This window comes from Physcomitrium patens, chromosome 10 (genome assembly GCF_059467195.1).
Source record: "Physcomitrium patens ecotype Gransden chromosome 10, ASM5946719v1, whole genome shotgun sequence".
In the NCBI taxonomy this organism is placed as follows: Eukaryota; Viridiplantae; Streptophyta; class Bryopsida; order Funariales; family Funariaceae; genus Physcomitrium; species Physcomitrium patens.
The window spans coordinates 11,942,945-11,965,201 of NC_143419.1; the positions used below are offsets into that span (position 1 = coordinate 11,942,945).

At 30.3% G+C, this 22,257-nt stretch overlaps 1 protein-coding gene across 2 annotated transcripts; it reads left to right on the forward strand.

Annotated features, from left to right (window-relative positions):
• The first annotated feature begins 12,834 nt into the window (after positions 1-12,834).
• On the forward strand, positions 12,835-21,779 carry LOC112287885 (E3 ubiquitin-protein ligase BRE1-like 2). 2 transcript variants are annotated; one of them, XM_024531481.3, is made up of 19 exons: positions 12,835-13,818; positions 14,613-14,774; positions 15,007-15,094; positions 15,479-15,718; positions 16,014-16,181; positions 16,675-16,883; positions 17,191-17,274; positions 17,461-17,580; positions 17,714-17,900; positions 18,051-18,211; positions 18,457-18,528; positions 18,746-18,822; positions 18,989-19,183; positions 19,492-19,564; positions 19,688-19,774; positions 20,121-20,258; positions 20,603-20,805; positions 21,014-21,179; positions 21,308-21,779. In XM_024531481.3, exons 1-19 carry the CDS (start codon positions 13,702-13,704, stop codon positions 21,437-21,439), a joined length of 2,679 nt encoding a protein of 892 aa, XP_024387249.1. In that variant the 5' UTR covers positions 12,835-13,701; the 3' UTR covers positions 21,440-21,779. The 2 variants fall into 2 exon arrangements, 1 of the variants encoding a protein (XP_024387249.1); XR_016505176.1 differs by having other exon boundaries at positions 12,855-13,818; positions 20,608-20,805.
• The last annotated feature ends 478 nt before the right edge of the window (positions 21,780-22,257 follow it).

A 22,257-nucleotide genomic window follows, 5' to 3' on the forward strand; every position in this document is an offset into this window, starting at 1 on the left:
TTTTTGTGCTTTTGAGACATGGTGGTGATCTGTGATATAGTTCAGAAGAGCTTTCTGCATGCAAACCAGCGAGTTCTGGTAATAGGTATCATAGGATGCCGCCCGATTACACTCATATTGCTTGCAAAGTGGATTTGCACTGGTTATTTAATCGTAGTTTATGACCAAATTTTAATACAATCATCTTATTCTATAAGAACCATTGGACTGCACTGTGAGACCATACCACAAACAATGTCTTTCTAACAATTTGTTGATTTTGTTGAAATGTTTCCACACTGTTGAAAATTTTACTACCTTTGTTAATGTGATGGGTTTTTAACTTTGATCTTGGTGGCAAAATGTTTCAACTTTTGAAGATACTTGACAAGTCCATATAAATCCTCTGCAGTGATGAATTTCAAATTGCACCTAGTTCATATCACATTAATTTGTTAAACATTAGATGTTCAAATCTGTAATGTATGAAATCAAGCTCCAATGCTTAGATTGTACTCTAAAACTTTTACATGTGCAAATACCTATTTTCTACATATGACTACTACCTATAAATTCAAGAAGAAAAGACATGTTAGAATAGCTTTGATCAAATTATTTTCTGTAATTTTTTTTATGTAAAAGTAGTAGTATCTGTAATATATATATATATATATATATATATGAATTCCACTCTAATCAATGCTTATAATATGTGAAGAATAAAGTAAAAAAAATATGATCTATATTGTTAAAGTTTTACAAAGATTTTGAATGCACATACAACCTTTACATCTATTATATTTGCATACACGCATGTCCTTCAAAAAAGAATGTCCAGAGTTTAAGTTGAAGCTTATAAGAGAATATGGCTTTGCAACAAACATGAGTTGTGAACAATCCAATAGATGTTAAGCCATGTCTGCAACAATACACATGTATTGTTTATTCTTGATAAATATAATACTTGTTGTATTTTTAAAAAATAAACTTTTTTAAGAAGCATAAATTAATGTAAATTCTTATTTTTAAGTCCAATATAGACAAAGTGTCACAAACATTCATATAAACTCTAATAATTATCTAAATAATATGAGTAGATAGAAGTAGATAAAAATAAATAAATTTGATAATATCTTGTGGATAAGCTTCATAGATGCAACTTTGCCTTTTATGTTTCTATAGGTGATTGGTAGGTTGAAAACTTGACCAAAAAATTGGCTATATGTCGGACATGTTGACTACTTATAGTACAAATTAGATATGTGGCACACGTATAGAAAGCTTATTTTACAAGTTAGAGACGTGTCTTACAAGCTGGACATGTGTTGGAGATCATATAGAATGTTGTTACATAGCTTCTAATTAGATAATATATATAAAAGCAAGAATGAGGCCTTTTTCATTCTTATCAACTCATTTTTTACTTTTAGTCTAATTTCAAGAGTTTCTTGTATCTTAGTCTTTGGCAATAGTCATTCCAATTTTTACTTGAATATACATATTTACTTATTCTTTTTTTGTCATCTATCTTTGAAAAATATCTCACTTATTTATTTACATTCTTAAAGAACATAATGCAATTTACGTTGCAACTAATGAAATTTATATTTTATAACAAAGTAATAAATTGATGATATTATATACTTTATAATTTTAACAACTTATAATTGATATTAAGTGGAGTGATATTGCTCTTATCAGTCAATTTTTCTATTGATTATAATATGAAATAAAGAAATTGATTCTAAAGTTATGTGACCTTCAAACATTAAATAAAACAATTGATTTTGCTATGAAATGTGACAATTGGCTTTTTGAATTTTGATTTGAAAGTTGCACAAGTATACATCAATTTTTTTACAAATCAATGGTAATATTATTATCTTTTTAACACATATATTTAGAAGTAGAAGACATAAAAATTGATGCAATATGTTTTAAACGTCTTATTGAGAAAAAAAAAAGATTTTTTGTTGTTAAATAAGATTGTTCTTATATTATAAAAATCTTAGCACATTATTCAAAATTTCCTAAAGAAATGATGCAACTATAAAATGAACTCAAAATATACAATTATGAGAATTTGGTTAAGAGTTTTACATGTCATTCAAAATCTCTAGTAAGAACTATTATGTTTTTTGAGTTAAAATAACCTTCATTAGTTTGAAGGTTATTGTAACTTATAACAATTTATTTATTTACATAATCTTATGAATTTTATCCATTGTTTAAATCTTAATTTAATTACTTTCTAACTTTTTAAATTAACTTTTTTAATCTATAAAAAACCATCACTATAGTTTATACTTGTAATATAAGTCATACTAAAAATTCATGAATAATTAATATTTTTATTTTTTTATTAATATTATTTTATAAATATATACATATATATTAATATAATTTATTTATTAATAAAATATCATTCAAAAATAAATTATTAATTATAAATAAATTTTTATCTAAGAATAAAATCTTATCTAAATTATTATTTATTTAATAAGGTTTATCTAACTATAACCTAATTTTATCTACATGGATCTAATTTACCAAATAATTTCATCCAAATGTAATTTTTATTCAAATAGAAATTTCAATGATATCACTTTGAAAATTTTGTCTAATTTTGGATGTAGCCTTGACCTTCTTATATCTAAGGAGTTTGAGGATATTGAAAATAGTAGTTTTTGTGCACTTCTTCTCATCTAGTATTGGACTTAAGCAAGTTTCTTTTTGACACAATTTGGAATTCTTTTGTTCCTTGTTTTTGCTACCTATCTATTCAAAATTATAATTCTCTAAAGTAGAGTATAATAATCTAATTTCCTAACTAGTCAACTACCTATTATTGATACTTATCAATGTACAATCTCAATATTAAGTGCAAGGCTAGAATTGCAAGGCAATATAATCAAAAAAAATAATGATCTAGTATTCTATGTATAAGTCTAAATCATCAATGACCTTTATATGTGAGTAAATTTTTATTTCTTGCTATTCAAATTGTAATTAGGCTTAGTTTATTTCTTAGCACATTAACTATAGAGCTCACAACTAGTTTTTTCTTCACTAGATTTAAGTGATCAATAAGTCAATCCTTGCACCTTGATAAAATTGATAATAGATACCATTGTTTTTGTTTGATAGCAATTAAAAAAGACTAAAGAATGATACTAACCACCAGTTTAATAATGTATCTTCCACTTGTTATTTTACTTATAACAAGCATTGCTTCACACAACACTGCAAGAGTCACACAATTTCAGATTGCTACATAAAGAACTAGGATCCATCATTTGATCTTATAATTGTATACTACCATTATACACCACTATCATAAGAAAATCGATGTAGGAGAGTTCTTCAATATTATAATCCTTTGCAAAGGACTATCATAATATACCAAATCCAAGTCTGTAATAAGGTGCCATAAGACCTTCCTTACATTGTAGATCAAAGCTAAGGTGACATTGTTTATGTCAAAGAAAAAATAACATTGAATGATATTATCATTGTAGAGAACTTTGTTATTCGAATGACTATCACAATCTTAATCAAGGCTCTATCAATGCCATTACAATCACTTCCACAATATAACTATATCAACTTTAATTATCAAGTCAACATCATGACATAGGAATGGGAGAAGCCTGTAGGAACGACCACACTAAATATGATACAATCATGCTCAAGAACAATTGTAATGAAAAATCCATTGACAATACTACCATCTATTATAATAGGTTATATCAAATTTGTTAGACGCCACTATGTAGTACAAATTAGCAACAAGATTTTATAACACTACCACATGCCACAATACAAACAACATGCAAGAAAAAGTGGAAAAATAGAAAACTTTTACAATCTACATCAGTACCATTAGCAAGAAAAATAAAATAAATAAATCAAAATCACAATATTATATTAAAAAAATCATAACAAAAAGACAATCCATTAATAAGATCACTTAATACTAAAAAACAAAATAGTTAGATAAAGAATTTGCAATCAATAGAAAAAGTTGTTAGTGACAATTAAAAAGTTATTCCACTACTATAATATCTTGCAGTGACAAAAGTCACTAGTTGTTTAAGATACAACCTTGTTGCTTTGACAACCGCAACATGATTGGAACAAAAAGATTCATGTAAAGCTGGAGTTTGCATCATGAATTTGGTACAAATAAATCATAGAATAATTGGCATTGCAATATTCTAGTGTTGACTATTACATGCAAAGTATAATATTAGATTTAATTCTCATTTGGCATTGATTATCATTCAGCAATGGCAGTAGTACTTGAGTTCTTTTATCTTAGTATCAACATACAAGGTAGTAAAATTAATTGTATGCAATCTTAATAGACAATACCTTATTTTTTGACTAGTTTTAATAGGTGTGGATGAACAAATAATAATTAGATAAGTAGCTACAAAAGCACAACCTTTTAATAGTACCATATTTTTATATGCATGAGTAAAAGGTAATATAATATATTTAATTTATTATTGTGGTATAATATAATTTATAGATAAAATAGCAAAGAAAATATTTTATTATAAAAGATCTTATTTCAAATATATTGAAAAAAATTATCTTAGAAATATAAATAAAAGTCAAAAGGTAATAAAATTAAAAGTATAAATATTGCCTTTTTACAAAGTATGCTTCTATTTATTTTGTAGGACCATAAATAAAGCAAAATAAGATAGATTAAAAAATTAAAGGATATAGATATATATAAAAAAATTAGGAGTTGCTTTTAGTAAAAATTACCTCAAAAAAATAAGAATTGATATTCAGAAAGGATTGGTTGCCAACTAGGATCAAAATTAGATTGCAAGGTACAAAACTATGTATTTACAACGACTCTAGGATTTGTTTTTTTCAAATCAAAGAAAGAAATTTGAAAAAAGAATATATAGGATTTTTTTAAGTATTAATTTTCGAAAATTTTAGCTTATAATGACTTTATAAGAGTTTTTCAAAGTCAAGATTATTTTTGATGAATCTAATTTTATAGAATAAAATAAAATAAAATATATTCAAAAGAATTTTGTGAATATGGTAATAAATCTATGAGTAAAAATTTATATATTTGTGTTTATAATTATTTTTATTGTGTGTTTTAAATTTAAAAATGATCAAATAGTTAGATTCAAAATTATTGAAGTTCAAATGAATTCAGATCTCAAAGATAGAGATTTGAAGGTTTGTGAGGATTTCTAAGATGTTTAACAATTTGCTAATTGGATTAAGGTAAAATTTATATATATAGATAGTAGACTTGATTTTCAATACATATGTGAATTTTGAGAGATATTTAATAATGGAATTATGAGATTTTGGCTCAAGATAATTGGCATCAAGATTGGAATAGGATGTTGGCTAACAATCAAGCAAATTATAGGATTTATCTTTTGTTTGATAAGTTTGATCTTTTTAAAAATATTTGTGCTTGTTACTAATTTGATTTTTGAGATGTATGCAAAATTTGAGTTGAAATCAATGATTTGGTTGTTAGCTATAAAGGTTTCAATCACCCATAGGTTTTAGTAAGAATTTAATTAAGATTTAAGATTGATCCAAGATTTAGGATTTTGTTAGGATTTGTCAAGGATTTTATTAAGATTTTTTAGGATTTGATTAATATTTATCTATAGTTTTTATAAATTTTTTTTATAATTTATCTAGAATTTGACTAAATTTTTTCTAAAATTTGTTTAGATTTTGTGTAGAATTTGACTAGAATTTATTTAGGATTTGATTAGGATTTGTTTAGGATTTGTTTCGGATTTATTTAGAATTTGATTTGGATTTGTTTGGGATTTTTCTAAGATTTTATTAAAATTCAATTAAGATTTTTTTAGGATTTTTTTATATTTTTTTATAATTTATTTAAAATTTTAATTTGATTTGATCAATGTTTGATTATGTTTGTTAAGATTTAGTTGCAATTTATATATGATTCTATTAGAGTTGTTACGACTTGTTGTTGCAATTTTCTATTACCTTCCATAATCAGGTGCTTGACACATTTTCAAATAAGACTTTATATAATATGACATAACACACATACATAATCAATTACAATATGATACATATATACAACTGATTGCAACTGCTCTATGCTATCAAACTAAGATAACAAAAGAAAAACCTCCAAAAACTACACAAATAAAAGAAAGTAAAAAAAAAACCACAATTCTCCTCAAATTACGGAGCTCAAAATTCACAACCTAAAAAAATGAAATAAAAAAAAAATGATGTTTAGTTTCAAACATTGGTGGACCTCAGCAATCTCCTCCAAAAAAAACCAAAAACATCCAATCTCAAAAATTTGGACCAGTAGTAAAGTTTTTTATTTTATTTTAAATAATTATTTTTTTACTTATATATTATTTATTTATTTATTATATTTATTAAATATTATTAAAAAAATTATATTGATTTGATCTAAGAATTTTTTTAGCTTATAAGCTAATTATAAAATTTAATAATTTCTAAAATTACTAATATTAGATTCGAATTTTATATTATCTAAATTTAATATGTATATATATAATCATCTTAAAAATCTATTCTCAAGAAGTTCTACTAGACATTATATTTTCACAACTAATATTCTATTTTTTTTATTCATCTAAAACTTTTTGTACTAATATAATCTTGTGATTTTAAATACAATAAGATTATTTTTTTCTTTACATTTATAAGTGAATCAATTTTGTGACTTACACTTATTTGTGAAGAAAAAAATTAGATTATTATAGATATGCATAGATTAACAAGAGCTTAATAAGATTATTATTAATAATAGGTGTCTTTTACTTTTGATATTTGGACTTCTTGATCAATTGAATTAAACTAAGATCTATACAAAAATAGATCTATGAGGGGCATATAATCTAGTATATATCAAAAAAGAGATAAATACAAGACAATGTCTTAAACCAAGTATGGACATTTTGAATACAATGTCATGCCTTTTGGATTCATAAATATATTAGTAATTTTTTTAACATCTATTAAATGATGTATTTTTAGAGTTTTTAGATGATTTTATTGATTCTTATCCACACAATATTTTAATCTACTTTAAGAATATAAAAGAATATAAATTTTATATTTATCGTATGTTATTAAAACTAAAAGATGCAAGATTATATGCTAAGATGGAAAATTGTATATTTTATACAATTTAAGTTGACTTCTTAGGATACATCATTTCAAATGATGGTTTTATGATAGATCTTAAGAAAGTTCAAACTATTATGGATTAGATGGTTTCAAAATCAATAAAAAATGTACAATATTTTTTTGGAATTTAAAAATTACTATTACATTTTAATTCAAATGTTTTTGCAAGTTACAACTCCATTTACAAGTTTGATTTATGAAGATAAATTTTAGTGAAATAAATAAGCACAATAAGCATTTAAAGTTTTAAAGATGACTTTTATTTCTACATCAATCTTATATGGCATCAACTTCTCTAAGATATTTTTATGGAAACACATTTATTAGACTTTGCCACATGTGCAATATTGTTGTAAGTGGAAGTAGATGACAAACTTCATCTTTTTACTTTTTATTCAAGAAGAACTTCAGCAAAAAAAATTAAACATAAGATCCATAATATATAACTTCTTACAATTCTAGATTTATTTCAATAATAGCACCATTATCTAAAAAAAATTGCAAATCCATTAGTTGTTTATATAAATCACAAGAATTTTGAGTCTTTATGATTAGCACATATTTTTAATTTTTTCCAAGCCTATTGGAGCATATCTTTATCAAGATTTGAATTCAAGATTGCAAATTGATGAAGAAAATAATAATGTTTGTCAAATCCTCTTTTTAAGCATTTTTATCTTATACCAAAATAAAAAGATGAAGCTTTTGATCAACAAAAAATGATTTTTTTGAAGCTAAAGAAATTTTATTTTTAATCAATTAAATTAGCAATAATTGTTGATTCAACTTTCCTTAAGAAAATTTTCTTAAGGAATATTTGAAATATTCTATCAACCACCATCAAGATAATGAGATAATTTTTTATTATTGGTAGAATTTTTCTATAATAACATAATATATTCTTTTATTCAATAGACACTTTTTTATATTAATTACGATTATCATCTATAAATTGATATTTTTAACTTTACAAAGATTGATAATTCAATAGTAGAAGATTTGATAAATTGTTTATAAGAGCTCAATGTATCAATAAAGGCACAATAAAAATAAATTTAAGAATAATAAAAGATAAATATAGATATCTATCACATATAGTTACTTTGTTGTAATATTATAATTAATTGTCTATAACAAAAATTAGATTACTATAGATTTGGATCATTTTCTATTTGTAAAAAAATCAATCTAGTTGTATATTGATTATATATATTAGAGTTTATGAAGATCCATTCCATATTTCATATATCTTTTATTGAATAATATAAGATAATAGATATACTAAAAAATCTTCTTCTACAAAAGTGGACAATAATTAAAAGTTTGAAATAGAAGAAGTTTTGGACTCAAGGCAATGCAAAAATAGGTTAGAATATCTTGTAGAATTGAGTAGATATAATAATAGTGAATACATAAAAGAGCCATCCATTAATCTTAAAAATAAAATAAAAAAGGTTGATATTTTTTTATCAACAACATCCATCAAAATTAAGATTAAGAATCAAAAAAATATTTGGTATAATACAAATAAGGCATAATAAAGATATATATATATATATATATATATATATATTTTTTTTATATATGTAATATTAAAAAGATAAAAAATTAATAAGCAATAGATTCCATTGAAGAGCTATTATATGTTGAGTTATCAAACAAAGCATTCAAATTATTACAACCTTGAAGATAACATTATAAAAATCATAAACCATCAAAAACCACATATTCTTCTTCAAATAAATGGTAAAATATAATAAATTTGATATCACAACTTCAGAGGATAATTCTAGTATCGGATATTATTATTGGAGATAAGAATCAATTTATATAGTGTTTTAAATGTTTTATCAGAAAGAAGTTATGAAGGTCTCAACAATGATCAAATAACAGGGTTGTCTTTCCATTCTAGTATGAAATACTTTTAATGGCTGAGAAAACCTATAAATCAACTTTAAAAGAAATAAAGATCAAAGTATGTTACAATTGTAATTTTTTACATTTTATATTTTTTCAACATGTGATCACCACTTCTTTGAAAATATATCTCAAAAAACAAAAAAAAAACAAAAACAAAAAGAGGGAGGAAAAAATAATATCGTAGACATAATTAATAATTATAAAGATTGAAATAAATAAAAATAAGTAAAAACAGATTAATTTTATGAAATTATATGCAAAAGATTTTTAGAATCTATATAGATACAAGTTTGGCTTTTTACATATCTATATATGATTGATAGATTAAAAAAATGACTAATAAGTTGTTTATGTAGCATACATATACAAAAATTATTTTACAAATTAGATATATTTTTTTATGGCATGATATTTTATTTAAAAATATATTAAGTACTTAACTATAGAGAATTTAACTTTAATTTATTGGACAAGTTCTAATAAGTAATGTATTCTTATTATAAAGGCCAAATAAATATAATACTATCAAAAGATATTCTACTACTAAAAACCTTTTATATTTAAGAAGTTTTATACACAAGGATTTCTAAAGCATCTAGAAATGCCCTAACATCCTTTGCTATACCAAGTCATAACTAAATTATTTGCTAGCAAGCTTGATTTTTAATAAGTTCAAATAAAATCCATGATTTCCTTTCAAAAATCCATCTTTATATCATAATTTTTTCATAGCTCCATATCTCCATTTTTAATATTTAAATGAAGTCTTAGCTTCCAAAATCCCCTTTACTTTGTATAAAATGCCCAAATTATAGCAAAACCCTTTCAAAATATTTTTCTCCCACAAAGGATTTCTTTTTTTTTCTTTTCTTTTTTTCTTTTTTTTTCAAAATTTAGAAATTCATATTTATTAATCTAATTATTCAATTTTTTTAAAATTTCTAGATAATGTAAACTTTAACTTTAAGCTTTACCACAAAAAAAAATGAATCATAAATCTACTTTAGATCGTTTGGCATCTTAAAAATCCTAGCAAGTACATATAAAGTTTTTTAACATAATAATACACATTATTAAAAAATTTGAGCTAAAATCTTAGCAAATTATTCAAGTTATAGCTCAAAACACAACCACTAGTAAATCAGGTGACTATTGCCCTTAGATTGCAAGTACTGACTTTAACTTCTTATATTTCCTTCATTCCATTTTAGAGTTCATCAAGTAGTATATAAAACGTGTAGCAAAGAATTCCAGTTGCGGATTCTTCATTGCTTCCTCTATGCATGTATTATATCTAAAAGAATGACAATAGACAACTAACTACTTTAAAGTAGTAATCTAATTAGATTTTGTAACCAACTAAAATTTAATAATATGGCTTTCATTGTATTATATAATAAATTATATATTAGTTATATATATTAGATATATATACATATATATATATATATATATATATATATATAAATTATTTTCACATGGTAGCCAAACTACAATACAATAATGTGTTTTCTAAGTTGGACTTAAATTTGAGATTCTATAGAATGTTACTGTCTAGTTCTTAATTAAATAGTATATATAGACACAAAAGTGAAGCTTTTTTCACTATTATCAATGTCTTTTTTTTCTTAGTCTTATTTCAAGAATCTTTGGTCGTTTTGTTCTTAATAATAATCATTCTAGTTTTAATATTATGCTATCTTTGAATAATTATTAATTATTTTTTAATAATATAAGAATGTATTGATATTTTGATTATTTATGATTTTTGTTTCTAATATAGATGGATTGATTTAAGAAATTATTTATTTAATTTACTAATTTTTTATTTTTATTTTAAATTATAATTAATGAATGATAATCAAATAATAAAATATTTTTTGATAAAATATCTTTTATTATATATTTTTAGTTAATACTAAATTTAAATTAAAAATATATTTATTAAAATTTAGACTTTTATTTTATCTATTTAATATAAAATATTACAAAATAGATTTGTATACTATTTAGAATTAGTTCTATAAAGTTTTTAAGAGAAAATAAGGACAATGTTTCTAAAGTATGGTATATTTTTCTATGCAAATAAGTAGTTACATAATTCTATAGATAATCATTAAGAAATTTAATAAATTTAGTACATAGTTTAAGAAAATATAATATTGCAAAACTTAAGTTTGATTATAATAAAACAACATAAGTTTCTATATTTTTATTTATACTAAATTTAAAAAATAATCTACTCATATACTATTTAAAAGAGTAGGGAGTAAAAAGAAATGATATAGACATAATATAGAAAAGAACTACAATGCATATTAGTAGATAAAAAGAAACTAGAGAGTATTGAACTAAGTTTAGAATACAAAAAAGATATTGATAAGAATGAAGATGACTTCACTCTTGTCTACATATATATTAGCTATTAAGAAGGTCTTGTAGAAGCTTTTGAAAGACCACAAGACTTATGGCCTAGATGTCAAGTAATACATTGGTTCAAATAAGATTTGTAAAATAAGATAAAATGGCAAAAGTTTAAATAACCACATGGCATATATTAAGATCTATTTTATGCCTAAAAACAATCTTTATAATTTTCTAAAGAAGATAATATCTATGTAATATATTTTACTTACTTCTATTTAATTCTAATTTCTCCTATTTATTTGAATAATATAGGTAATTTTCATACAATAATCCAAGAGTAACATTTATCTATCAAAGTATCAAACTTGTATGTTCATTTAAAAGAAATAAATTATATTAAATTATTTTTTAATTAATTATTTTATTAATTTTATAAAATTTGGATTTGATAAAAATACATCTTATAAATTATATTTTAAAGCAAATTATTAAACCTATGCATGATTTACTATCTTAAAATATTTTTTAAAAAATTACATTTTTACAAAATTAGTCCACATAGAGTTTCTCATGTCTCTCTATACTCTAAAATAACATGAAACATAAGTTCTAGACTTAATTTTTTTCATGTTTCCTTTTTTTAAAGAAAAAAATAATAAAATAAAAGAAGAAAAAATGTTGATAGTATTTTTATATAGATGAAAAAAGAAGAAGATATAATGCCACACAAAGACACTTACCTTCTTCTCAAATTCATTGTTTGGTGTCTCTCTTTTTATTTATTTGTAAGTGTGTATTTTTTTGATATAAAACAATGATAAATTATTTAACTTATTATCTCTTTATTATTATTATTATTATTATTATTATAATAAAGATATTTTATTTGAAATAAATAATATGTAATGGTATATAGATGTGCAGAAGTATGAAAAACAAAGTGAAAGGTTAACACTAGAGCTTGGAAGCATTTAGTTTGGAAGTGCTAAAGTCAAGGTTAAGGATTCTAAATCTCAGTATCACAATTGATCTAATACCACAAAAGTTGGAAAATTAAATCTCAGCTACAAAATCTCAAAAAATCTTAACGGTATCTTGCAAAAAAAAAAAAAAAGTTCCCTTGCCATGTTTTTTTCCTTTTTTTGAAAGAAAAGAAACACATGAAAAGAAAAAGAAAGAAAACCGAGGCACCAAAAAGAGAGCTGTGGTGGCGAAATGCCGACAATGGGATGAATGATTTCCGGAGTGAAAGGAATGGAATCCTTCTTGGGGCGACTTTTTACTTTACTTTTAAAGAAAAGGTTGCCCCTGAGTTCCGAGCACAGGGGCGCCACAGCCGTTGTGAGCATTCTCTCCTCTCCCCTCCCCTGCCCCTCCCTCTTGTCTTCCTCCCCTTCCTTCATTCCTGGCTCTCCTCCCTCCCTCCCTCCGTTGCTGTTGCTGTTGTTTCGCCCTTCCCCCACCCTCCTCTCCTCTTCCCCCCTCCCTTCTAATTCCGTGGCCCCTGACTCCTGCTATACTCCTCGTCTCTTCTCCTCCTCCTCTGAAATCCTGTTTCTTAGTGATCGTCTGCCTGATTACATTGTGCGAGACGACTTTGTTGTTGTTTTTGTTTTTGTTTTTTGTATTTTTATATCCACTTTTTTGGCGTAGTACATTTTCTCTTAGGTTTCGCAAGGCCAAGGGGTTTCGGGAGTCATTTGAGAGGTGCGGTCGTGGAGGAGTGGAGAGATTGAGTGTGCGGTTTTCATTTCAAGTATGCGTGGAATTTTTTTGATGTTCTCTGTAATGGTTTTGAGACGAGATTAGGGTTGGGGGAGAGACCCTTTGGAGGGATGGGGATTAGGGTTGAAAATCATGCGATTTGTAGGGGGCTTGCGCTTTATCTGTGTTTTCTCATGAGAGGAATGATCGTGTTTTGAGCGAATTCGAGCGTATTTACATAAGCGTGTGAGGCACAGCTTGTTGCGTCTAAGTGTTTGGGCGAGGCGTGGTTTGTTTTGATAATAATTTAAACAATATTCAATTTTGAAAGTAAAATTATTGTTGGTGTTATCGTTACCATTATTATTGTCCTCTGTATAGTCTCTGTAGCTCTAGGATTGGCCCTGTCGGTATTTTCATCGCAGTGAGGCAGTCGAGCTACTCGAGCTGGAGGTAGCTCAGACCGTGCAGGTGCATTTGAAGTAGATTGCGTCTGATGATGTGCCCCAAGGCCTGGGCCGGGGCATCATGGGAAGTACAGAGGAGCCTGAACGCAAGCGGCGCCACAATAATCTCCACCATCCCCTGTCTGCGTCCCCGCCCCTTAAGAAGCCGGCTATTACTTCCGCCTCGGACGATAAGAAGGTATGGCTTCCTTCTTTTCAATATGGTATTCATGTAAGGGTTTATTGCGATATTGTTCGGTCAAGAAAATAATCGTCTTTACATGTTAAAAACATCTGCATGCGTTATGTATGGGCATGCTCCTGTGGTAATTCCTCGCATTTTTATTTCTAATTGAGCAAGAAGCAACGGCGATGCAGGTTAGTTGTCAGTCTAAATTGTGCAGTAGGGTTTGAAGAAATATTTTTAATTTCTACGCCTCAAGGATCGTCTGGAGTACATGAATGACCTATTTTTTGTATTCCGATGCTACGACAACGAATTTAAGTGTTTAACTTAATCTCATCATAAGCAAGTAGCATTTAGGCACGTATATAGTTTTTGGGAAGAAACCTAGTTTTGCAATTTTTGAAATTTGTGGGATTAGTTTTGAATGGGATGAGGTACGATTGTGCTGGAGAGGATTATCGTGTACATTGTCTTGCTCAGGAAATTTTAACAATGATCGTGGTCTCGACACTGGGCGTGTTCAATATGTTAGGCTCTTCGTCAGGCTCGAATTAGAGTGCTATGTTTGACTTCATTCTGTTTAACTCGCGTGAGCCCTAAAAATTGTTTCTAATACAGGAGAACCCGAGTAATTGCTGGGTCATGCCGCATCAATCCGTGTACACTAGCTTGAGAAATCATATGGTTTGATACTTGGAGAAAAAGTTACCAGCAATGACGATTCACTATCAGATCACCTTAGATTCCCTCCGTTTACTTCATTTGTCTTTGAAGGAAGGTTATTTACAGGGTGAAACTTCTTGCAGGTGGAACCAGTGACGCCCCAGTACCAGAATCAAAAGTTGGCTCAGCTACTGGACCATCAGCGTTCAGAGATCAGTACTCTAGAGAGTAGATGTGCTGAGTTCAAGAGCAAGCAAGCCTCTTATGATAACACACTCATCGCAGTGAATCGCAAATGGAATCTGGTTAGTACTGTTGCAAATCGTTTTCAGCAAATGCAGATGTGAATAATAGTGCATTCGGTAGCTTGATCGTTTGCATTGTTACTTCGTTGTGTTCTAGAAATAGTTAAATGCATTGGTGCCTAAAATTAGCGATATGCTGTAAGAAGAATCGTATTTTAAGGTTTTATCTATTTAGAATCAATTCTTACGCTTGATATTCAGTTGTACTGAACAAATGCGAAGTGGCCTACAGCTAGTGGACGATTTGGAGTTCCTTGCAGTGCGCGCAAATACCCCCACGAGTGGTCTAGAAGTGCTGGAGCCCTTGTCGGTAGCCAATGGTAAGACTCATCTCTTAATTCAATGAAAAATTCGACATTATGTATGAGAGATAAGCATTATTCATGATTATTTTTCCTCATAATTGCAGTGCTGAAGACAAATTTAACTGTGGCACTCGTTAGAACATGCTAGGTTGGTGTTGTTTGAAATTCAAAGGTTAGTCGATTTATATTACTACCAAAGCTGTCCTTGAAAAGTAATTGTCTGTCTACTATCCTTCTTCCTTATGCCGTTTCCTATGCTCTCTTATGATTTTTTACTGGGTTACAGTCTAGACATCAAATACAAACGTCGATCACCCTAGTCCAACTGCATATGTTTAGTCAAAGCCAGTCCGAAGCTCTAGCAATTTTCTTAGTTTTATGCGGCCTTTGTCTTCACAGAGAGGAAAATTTCAGCTGCTCCGCCTGAAGAGACATTTCTGCAGAGGCTCTTGGAAACGGGAGCTACTGAAAGTAGCAACAATGAAGAAAGTAGCAATGGGTCAGTAGTAGAGGCTGGGCTGGTTTCTAGAAAGGCTAAGACGATGAAGACGATGAAGTATCTGCTTCAAGCTATTGACCTTCAACGAGCGAAGAATGATAAACTTGAAACGTCATTGCGAGATATTGTTCATCCTCATGGTAAGTTCCTATCTATTTATTAAGATGACTGGCGTGCCGGGTCTCTCCATTGCACAGACGTACAGTACTTGCACATACGATGATGTGTTCCGTCGCACTGACTCTGAGCTGCTCATGTAGTCATCGAGCTTTGCTGTAGGGAGCTATTGGAGCATTTGCAACCTTTTATAGCTTTACATTGCTTGCAGTTATTTCCTGCTTGCAAAACCCTTAACATGATCATTAGTATTACTATGATAGAAATACATTTTCAGGAGCACCTCAGGTTGAACACACTTTGATGATGTTGCAACAGATGCTGGACAATTGCTGGAGGAAAAAAATGAGGATTTACGTACAGAAATAACTACGATTCGAGGGGTCTTGGAAGCGTTGCATCTGAAACACAATGAAATGTTAGCTGAAATTGGAACTGCTCGCGACCTTAAAACAAAGGATCAATCCAAGATCAAGTGTCTATCGGGTTAGTGGGTCTTCAGTTGTGCTATGTGGAATTGGATATTCAGCTATCAATTAACTATTTAATCAGTCTATTGATTTGCTCATTCATTTATGGTCCCATTAAATTTCGCTTGACCGCGAGCAAGTGTAAATTTCGGAACTTGTGCATGCAGTTATGGCAGTTAGAATAGTACATTTTTTTAGTAACATTATTGGTGATCAACTTCCCTTGACCATAGTGTAGCAATCTGTACTATAGTTGAAGTGTTTAAGTTGTCGAACTTCTGCAAGTTTTTCTCAAAATGTTAGTTGAAGTTATGACTATACTTCACTATTTTTTTCCCTGAAAGCTTTTTACATATTTGTTTGAAGTTTGTGTGTGACTGCAGAAGTTTAACACTTCAACTATCGGTTTATTAACTAGTTTATATTGCAATAAGCATGGTTTTTGAGCTTTTTAAAAATCCCTTTAGCTTGAGTTGAATCATGCGTGACTTCTATGAACATTTGTGCAGGTGAGCTAGAGGAGACTGCTAGTGAGCTGGAATTGTGTAGACGGAAGCTAGCAACACTCAAAAGTCAGAAGGAAGCTGCAGCTGTTGGTATGCCTACAATAGCTTCTGTTCAACTGAGTGCTAAGATTGAGGGTGGGGATCGAGTTTCAGGCGCTGAGAAGCTTTCAAGAGAAGCTCGTGAACTGGAAGCTGCATTAGAAGAAATGAAGGTGCAGCTTGTACTTGAATTTTCTAGTAACATCTTATTCGCATTCTATATTTGTCTACTTTAGTATAGAATGCATATTTATGTAATATCTCTGCAGTCTAATATTTGCATGATACGCTTACTTTTTTCTATTTAGAAACTTCAATAAGTACTCAAGTTTGCATATTTATCTTGTTCCCTCAGTTCCCCTTACAGAGTCGGAATATTTTTCAATTTGTGGGGTTCTAGGCGTTATAGTGTGAATAGTTGAAGAAACAGGAAAGTTCAATCTTTTCAATGAAGAGCTTGGTAATATGTTATGTTTTCAGACATTGGCGTCGAAACGACTTACTGAGCTCCAAGAAACACTGCAAACCCAGTTGAACCTCTCCCAGCGAATGCAGCAAATGCAGGTTAATCATATTTCCTTTTGATCTTTATGTCCTACTTCACACTATGGCGGAGTGTTCAAAGCAGGAATAAGTTTTTATTTTCATATTGCCACTGGCCTCCAACTTGTGCTTCGCTCTCAAATTTTACTATTGTCTCCTCCCTGGTGATTAACTCCTTTTTGTCGCATTTGTCCATGATCACGACAGGATGCCCTACTTGATGAACAGAGAATCTTGTCATCTCGTCCATATCTAGTACTCGACGATCAAGCTCAGTTTCTAAAGAATGAAGTCGAAAGATATCGAGGCCTAGTGGACAAGCTCCAGGCATGTTTCTACATGTAGTTATCTGTAATTATCCTTTCACTGGTAACGGTTAGAAGCATCTTACTGCATTTAACATAATTAATACAGCTATTTTATTTAATGCGAGGATTAAAGCCTGTTCCAATTGTCACAGACTGAATGTGATTCAATGTCTCGAAGAGATAAGGAGATCCTATTGAAGGCTGAGGCTGGTGAAGCAGCCCATCGGACAGGTGCTATTTCTGATGATAGAGCTGCAGAGCTAGAAACCAAACTTCAAGAGTGCATGGCTGATCGAGACGCATTGCAACTCAGATTAGAGGATGCCCTTCAATCTGCAGGTACAGTAATTGATATTTTCTTCCATCAACTACTAGGTTTATAGGTTACGTCTCAGGTTGCTATTATGGTGTTATATGGGATTAGATTTGGTGAAATCATGTAGGTCATATGACCCGCTGTTATTAACTCGTCTCTTAAAATTTCTGTAGGAAGGAAGGATTCAGTACCTGAATTGCAGGTGATGAAGTACACACTTGAAAAAGAGATGAGCATGACGAAGGCACAACTGAGAAAACCCAAGGATGCAGCTTGCGAAGTTGAGTTACTTGAAGCAAAGATGCCCTCCCTTCGCGAAATCCTTGAAAGAAAGGCACGTACAAATTTCAACATCTGAAGTGTATACAGTAGAATTTTACCTTCAGATTTCATCAGATTCTGAAACATAGTGTCAACATTTACAGAAGTGGATCAGTCCTTTTTCCTCTTCCTGCAACTCACGCCCAGCATTTTAAGAGTCTTTTTTCAAGGAATCAATATGTTTTTCAAAGAGTTTGATCCCTATTCGCAACCTTGCCCTCTGTGGCTTATGCGACGTGTTGATGTTTTGTTTTGCAGGCATTGGAATGCAAAAATCTTTCAAATCGATGTGTCGCCCAAGCTGCTGAGTTGACATCATTGAAAGCGAAGGTATACTAGGGATTGGGTTTTACACTCTATAACAATGTTAGTACATTGTTACGTAATGCCTCGTAGGGCTTGTGTAGATAGATATGCGCTGTTGGCGTCGTCGTCGCAGGATCTTGCATGATTGTTTTGTGCAACAAAAATAGCACTTCATTGGATTTGGAAGATGAAAGTACGAACTACCCCCATTTGTGTCTCTAAACTGCTCGTTTCTACTCAGTTGGAAGGCTTGCGACAAAGTGATCAAGGGCTGCAGCTTATGTTGGAGATGTATGAGAAAGAGTCGAAGGATCCAAGGTGTGTTAAATGATTTTTTCCTCAGAGCTGCAGTGACAGTGGATACATCCTAACCTTGTTGACCCCATCCTTATGTTCTCACTGTAATGAGGTATCTTCAGATATGTGTTTTAAGAATGCACGAGTTTTTGTGGCATGAGATTAATTTTTGAGGGTGGATGTGCAGAACCATCCTGAAGTTGCAGCAAGATCATAGTAAAACACTAGCGCAAATCGAGCGTTTGAAGAGAGCACTTGATGAGCATAGCTTAGAGCTCCGGGTGAAAGCTGCCAATGAAGCCGAGACTCTTTACCAGCAAAGACTAGCAGCTGCGGAGGCTGAGATTGCTGAGTACCATCTGAGGCTGGACGACTCAGAAAGGTTTTATTTCAGCCTTTTCTTATTATCTATGTTGATACATAATCCAACTGTGATGTACTTTCTATGAGGGCGGTGTTGAAGAATAAGGTATCTTGATATGGTCAATTTTGTTTCTAGTGGGGTCAACTGAAATCACATTCTGTAATCATCTATTTTTCTCGAAACATTTGTTGCAGTGTGTTGATTTGCTTGAATTCTTTGTTATTCAAGGAAGTGTTTTGTCAATTTTATACATGCTTCCATATGGAGGTACCCATTGGTTGCGTAAGTGCGCATATTCATTTTTGCGGATATGTTCATTTGTGCAGGGTTGTCATGGAACTTAAGGAGACGTTGAAATCTAAGGATGAAGAAGGTGACGCCTATGTCATTGTAATAGAGGTTCGATTCTAACTGTTTTTCTTTTTTTCTTGTTCCTCTCCAAACATGTCATTAGAATGATCTAAACTTAGTTGGATGGAGTTGGAACTGATTTCAAATGTTGTACACTATTTGATTAAGCAGACATTTGGCCAAGCATATGATGAGATGCTGACACAAAACTCTCGGCTACTCCATCAAATCACTGAACGTGATGATTACAACACTCAGGTATTTGGTGACTATTTCAGATTTTGGCTTGAGGAAATCAGTGTCAGATGGCTTACGTATCTAGACCATTATCAGATGTAAAAGTATATGACATGCGATTTCTGTGTGTTGAATAATCCGGATTTCAAACAGAATATTTGGTGTGAGCTCGTAGCAGCGTGAGATGTTGTTCACTATTTCATATAGAAGAATTATGGGAAATCAATTAATTTGACGGTTAAAGAAAGGAGCATGAGAGGACCTAGGTTGGATGCATTAGAGTTTCAGCAATTGCATTATAACTGCTTTAACTTGTAGTTGGGTGAACAACATCTGAGCTTGTATTTTTGTTGTATATGAATCTTAGCTGGTGGCAGAGAGCCAGAAGGCTAAACAGCTACAATCTTTCCTTGAAGCAGAGAAGAAAGTTCTGGCTAGTCGTGTGCAACATGCAATTGCTAGTGCTGACCCCCTTAAGCAGCATGTAAATCGATTAGAAGATCAGGTAAAATATCTCATGGTTTATGTTATGATTATCTTTACTGCTGAGTTTCCTTTTGGGAAAGTAGGATTTACGAAATTCACGTGTGTTACTTAAAGAAATTTAAAGCTTAGCGTGTTGGTACATGTTGATGTGATCGATAGTGCTAAGGTCTTTGAGGATTTTTTGTGGTTGTCTTTGAACTTCTAGCAGCTTTCTAGATCTTTCGCTTAAAGTTCCAATTTGCATGATTTTTCATTTTGCTTGTGTTGATCTGCTGTGACCCTTAGCTGTTATGACCATCGTGTCGCTATGTTACGTAATATTTGGTGATTGTCAACATGATGGACGTGGATATCTTTGTGCAGATCAGATCTTACTTGGAGCAAACAGGCAAGGTAATGGATGATAGTAGACAACACATATTAGCCTTGGAAGCTTTGAAGCACAAGACGGTCGAAATTGAGAAACAGCTCGTGTCAACAAAAGCAGCACTGGAAGCCGCAAATAGAAGAATTGAAGGTCGTGGTCAGAAACTTGTTGAGGCTCAACAGCAGCTCGATAAAGAAAGGTGAGTCCAGCTTTTATTTCTTTCTGTTGGGAGTTTTTTAATTGTCAAGTTATCTTTGAATATTGTTTGTAAGCACGTAGCTGACGCCAGAAATATTTCTAGCGGGAATTATGGCGTGGTTGCAATAGTGCGTAGGCTTTACTTTTTACAAAATTATTGTCCATGACCTGTTCTTTAGTCTCTGTTGACAACTTAAATTCATGTTCAGATTTGAGAAACGAAGGGTTCAGGATGAGCTGGAGGCGTTGAATAATAAGGTGGCACGGCTGCGATCACATCATGAGGGAGGCTCTGCAATAGAACGGCTTCAGGAGGAGATAAAAGAATATAAGGCCATTCTAAAATGTGGTGTCTGCCATGATCATCCAAAAGAGGTAAGCATGCTCCTACTGTGCGCCAGGACAAGGAACTTGTCGAATTTTAAATTCTGAACATTTACATTTTTCATAACTTTTTATTTCCAGGTTTTCACAATTTCCCATGAATCTTTTTCATTCTGCAGGTTGTCATCACAAAATGCTTTCATTTGTTTTGCGGCCACTGTATCCAGAGGAACTTGGAGCTCAGGCATCGCAAGTGTCCTGCTTGCGGGATTCCATTTGGTCAAAGTGATGTTCGAAACGTTTACATTTAGCAAGATGCCATCCTATGGACGTGGGCGATCATATCCCCCCTTCCCCTCCTGTACTGTGAAGAAGGGTGTCACAAGTGACATTCACTTTTTAGGACCGATTTGTATACGCTGTCAGATTAGGTGGAATTTGAAAGAATGCATGCATTCATTACAAGGCCTGGTTCATGTGGCCTGTGAAGTTGTCATGTCGATTTCTTTTTTCTCTTTTTTTCTGCTCCTTGGAAACTTAGTCGATCTGTCGAAATTGTACAAAAGTGATAATATAAATTTGTTGTGGTGGCTTTTATTTTAGTATAGAAGTCAAAACTGTAATTTTTAATCTATTGTAGCTTACTCTCAACGCATTTGTTTGGGTTAGAAATGCAATATTGGGTCATTGATCAAATCATGGAACCTAAGTTGATTGTGATTAGGTGTTGCATTTTGCAGTGTGGTAGAAGTGGTGCTTATGTACACAATAGCAGCAGACAATCTTTTTCCAAGACCATATGCTATCGGTTTCTTTTCATTTATCCAGTCAGAGTTATTTGAATTTGCTTCGAAGCACTATGTAAATAAAGAGATAATTGAGCACGGAAATATGTGACATGTGCAAATAGCAATGCTCTGATAACACTTACTTCAGTTAGCTGTGCCTCCATAACACAAAGTTATTTCTTATCTTTTTGTATGCATTTACAAAAAATAAAAAAAATAAAAAAGTAGACTGTGGTACTTCTATATTTTTTTAAAATTTTGAGTGTTGAATGTTAAGATGATTTTTTCTCCTCTTTTAAATGTTATTATTCAAGTTTGGTAATATTATATAAACTTGGTTG

Bases quoted from the DNA above. Each gene is read 5' to 3' on its own strand.
- LOC112287885 (XM_024531481.3), top strand. From the start codon at position 13,702: ATGGGAAGTACAGAGGAGCCTGAACGCAAGCGGCGCCACAATAATCTC. The intron at 18,823-18,988 runs GTGTGTTAAATG...GTGGATGTGCAG, and splicing joins AAAGAGTCGAAGGATCCAAG to AACCATCCTGAAGTTGCAGC. The intron at 20,806-21,013 runs GTGAGTCCAGCT...ATTCATGTTCAG, and splicing joins CAGCAGCTCGATAAAGAAAG to ATTTGAGAAACGAAGGGTTC.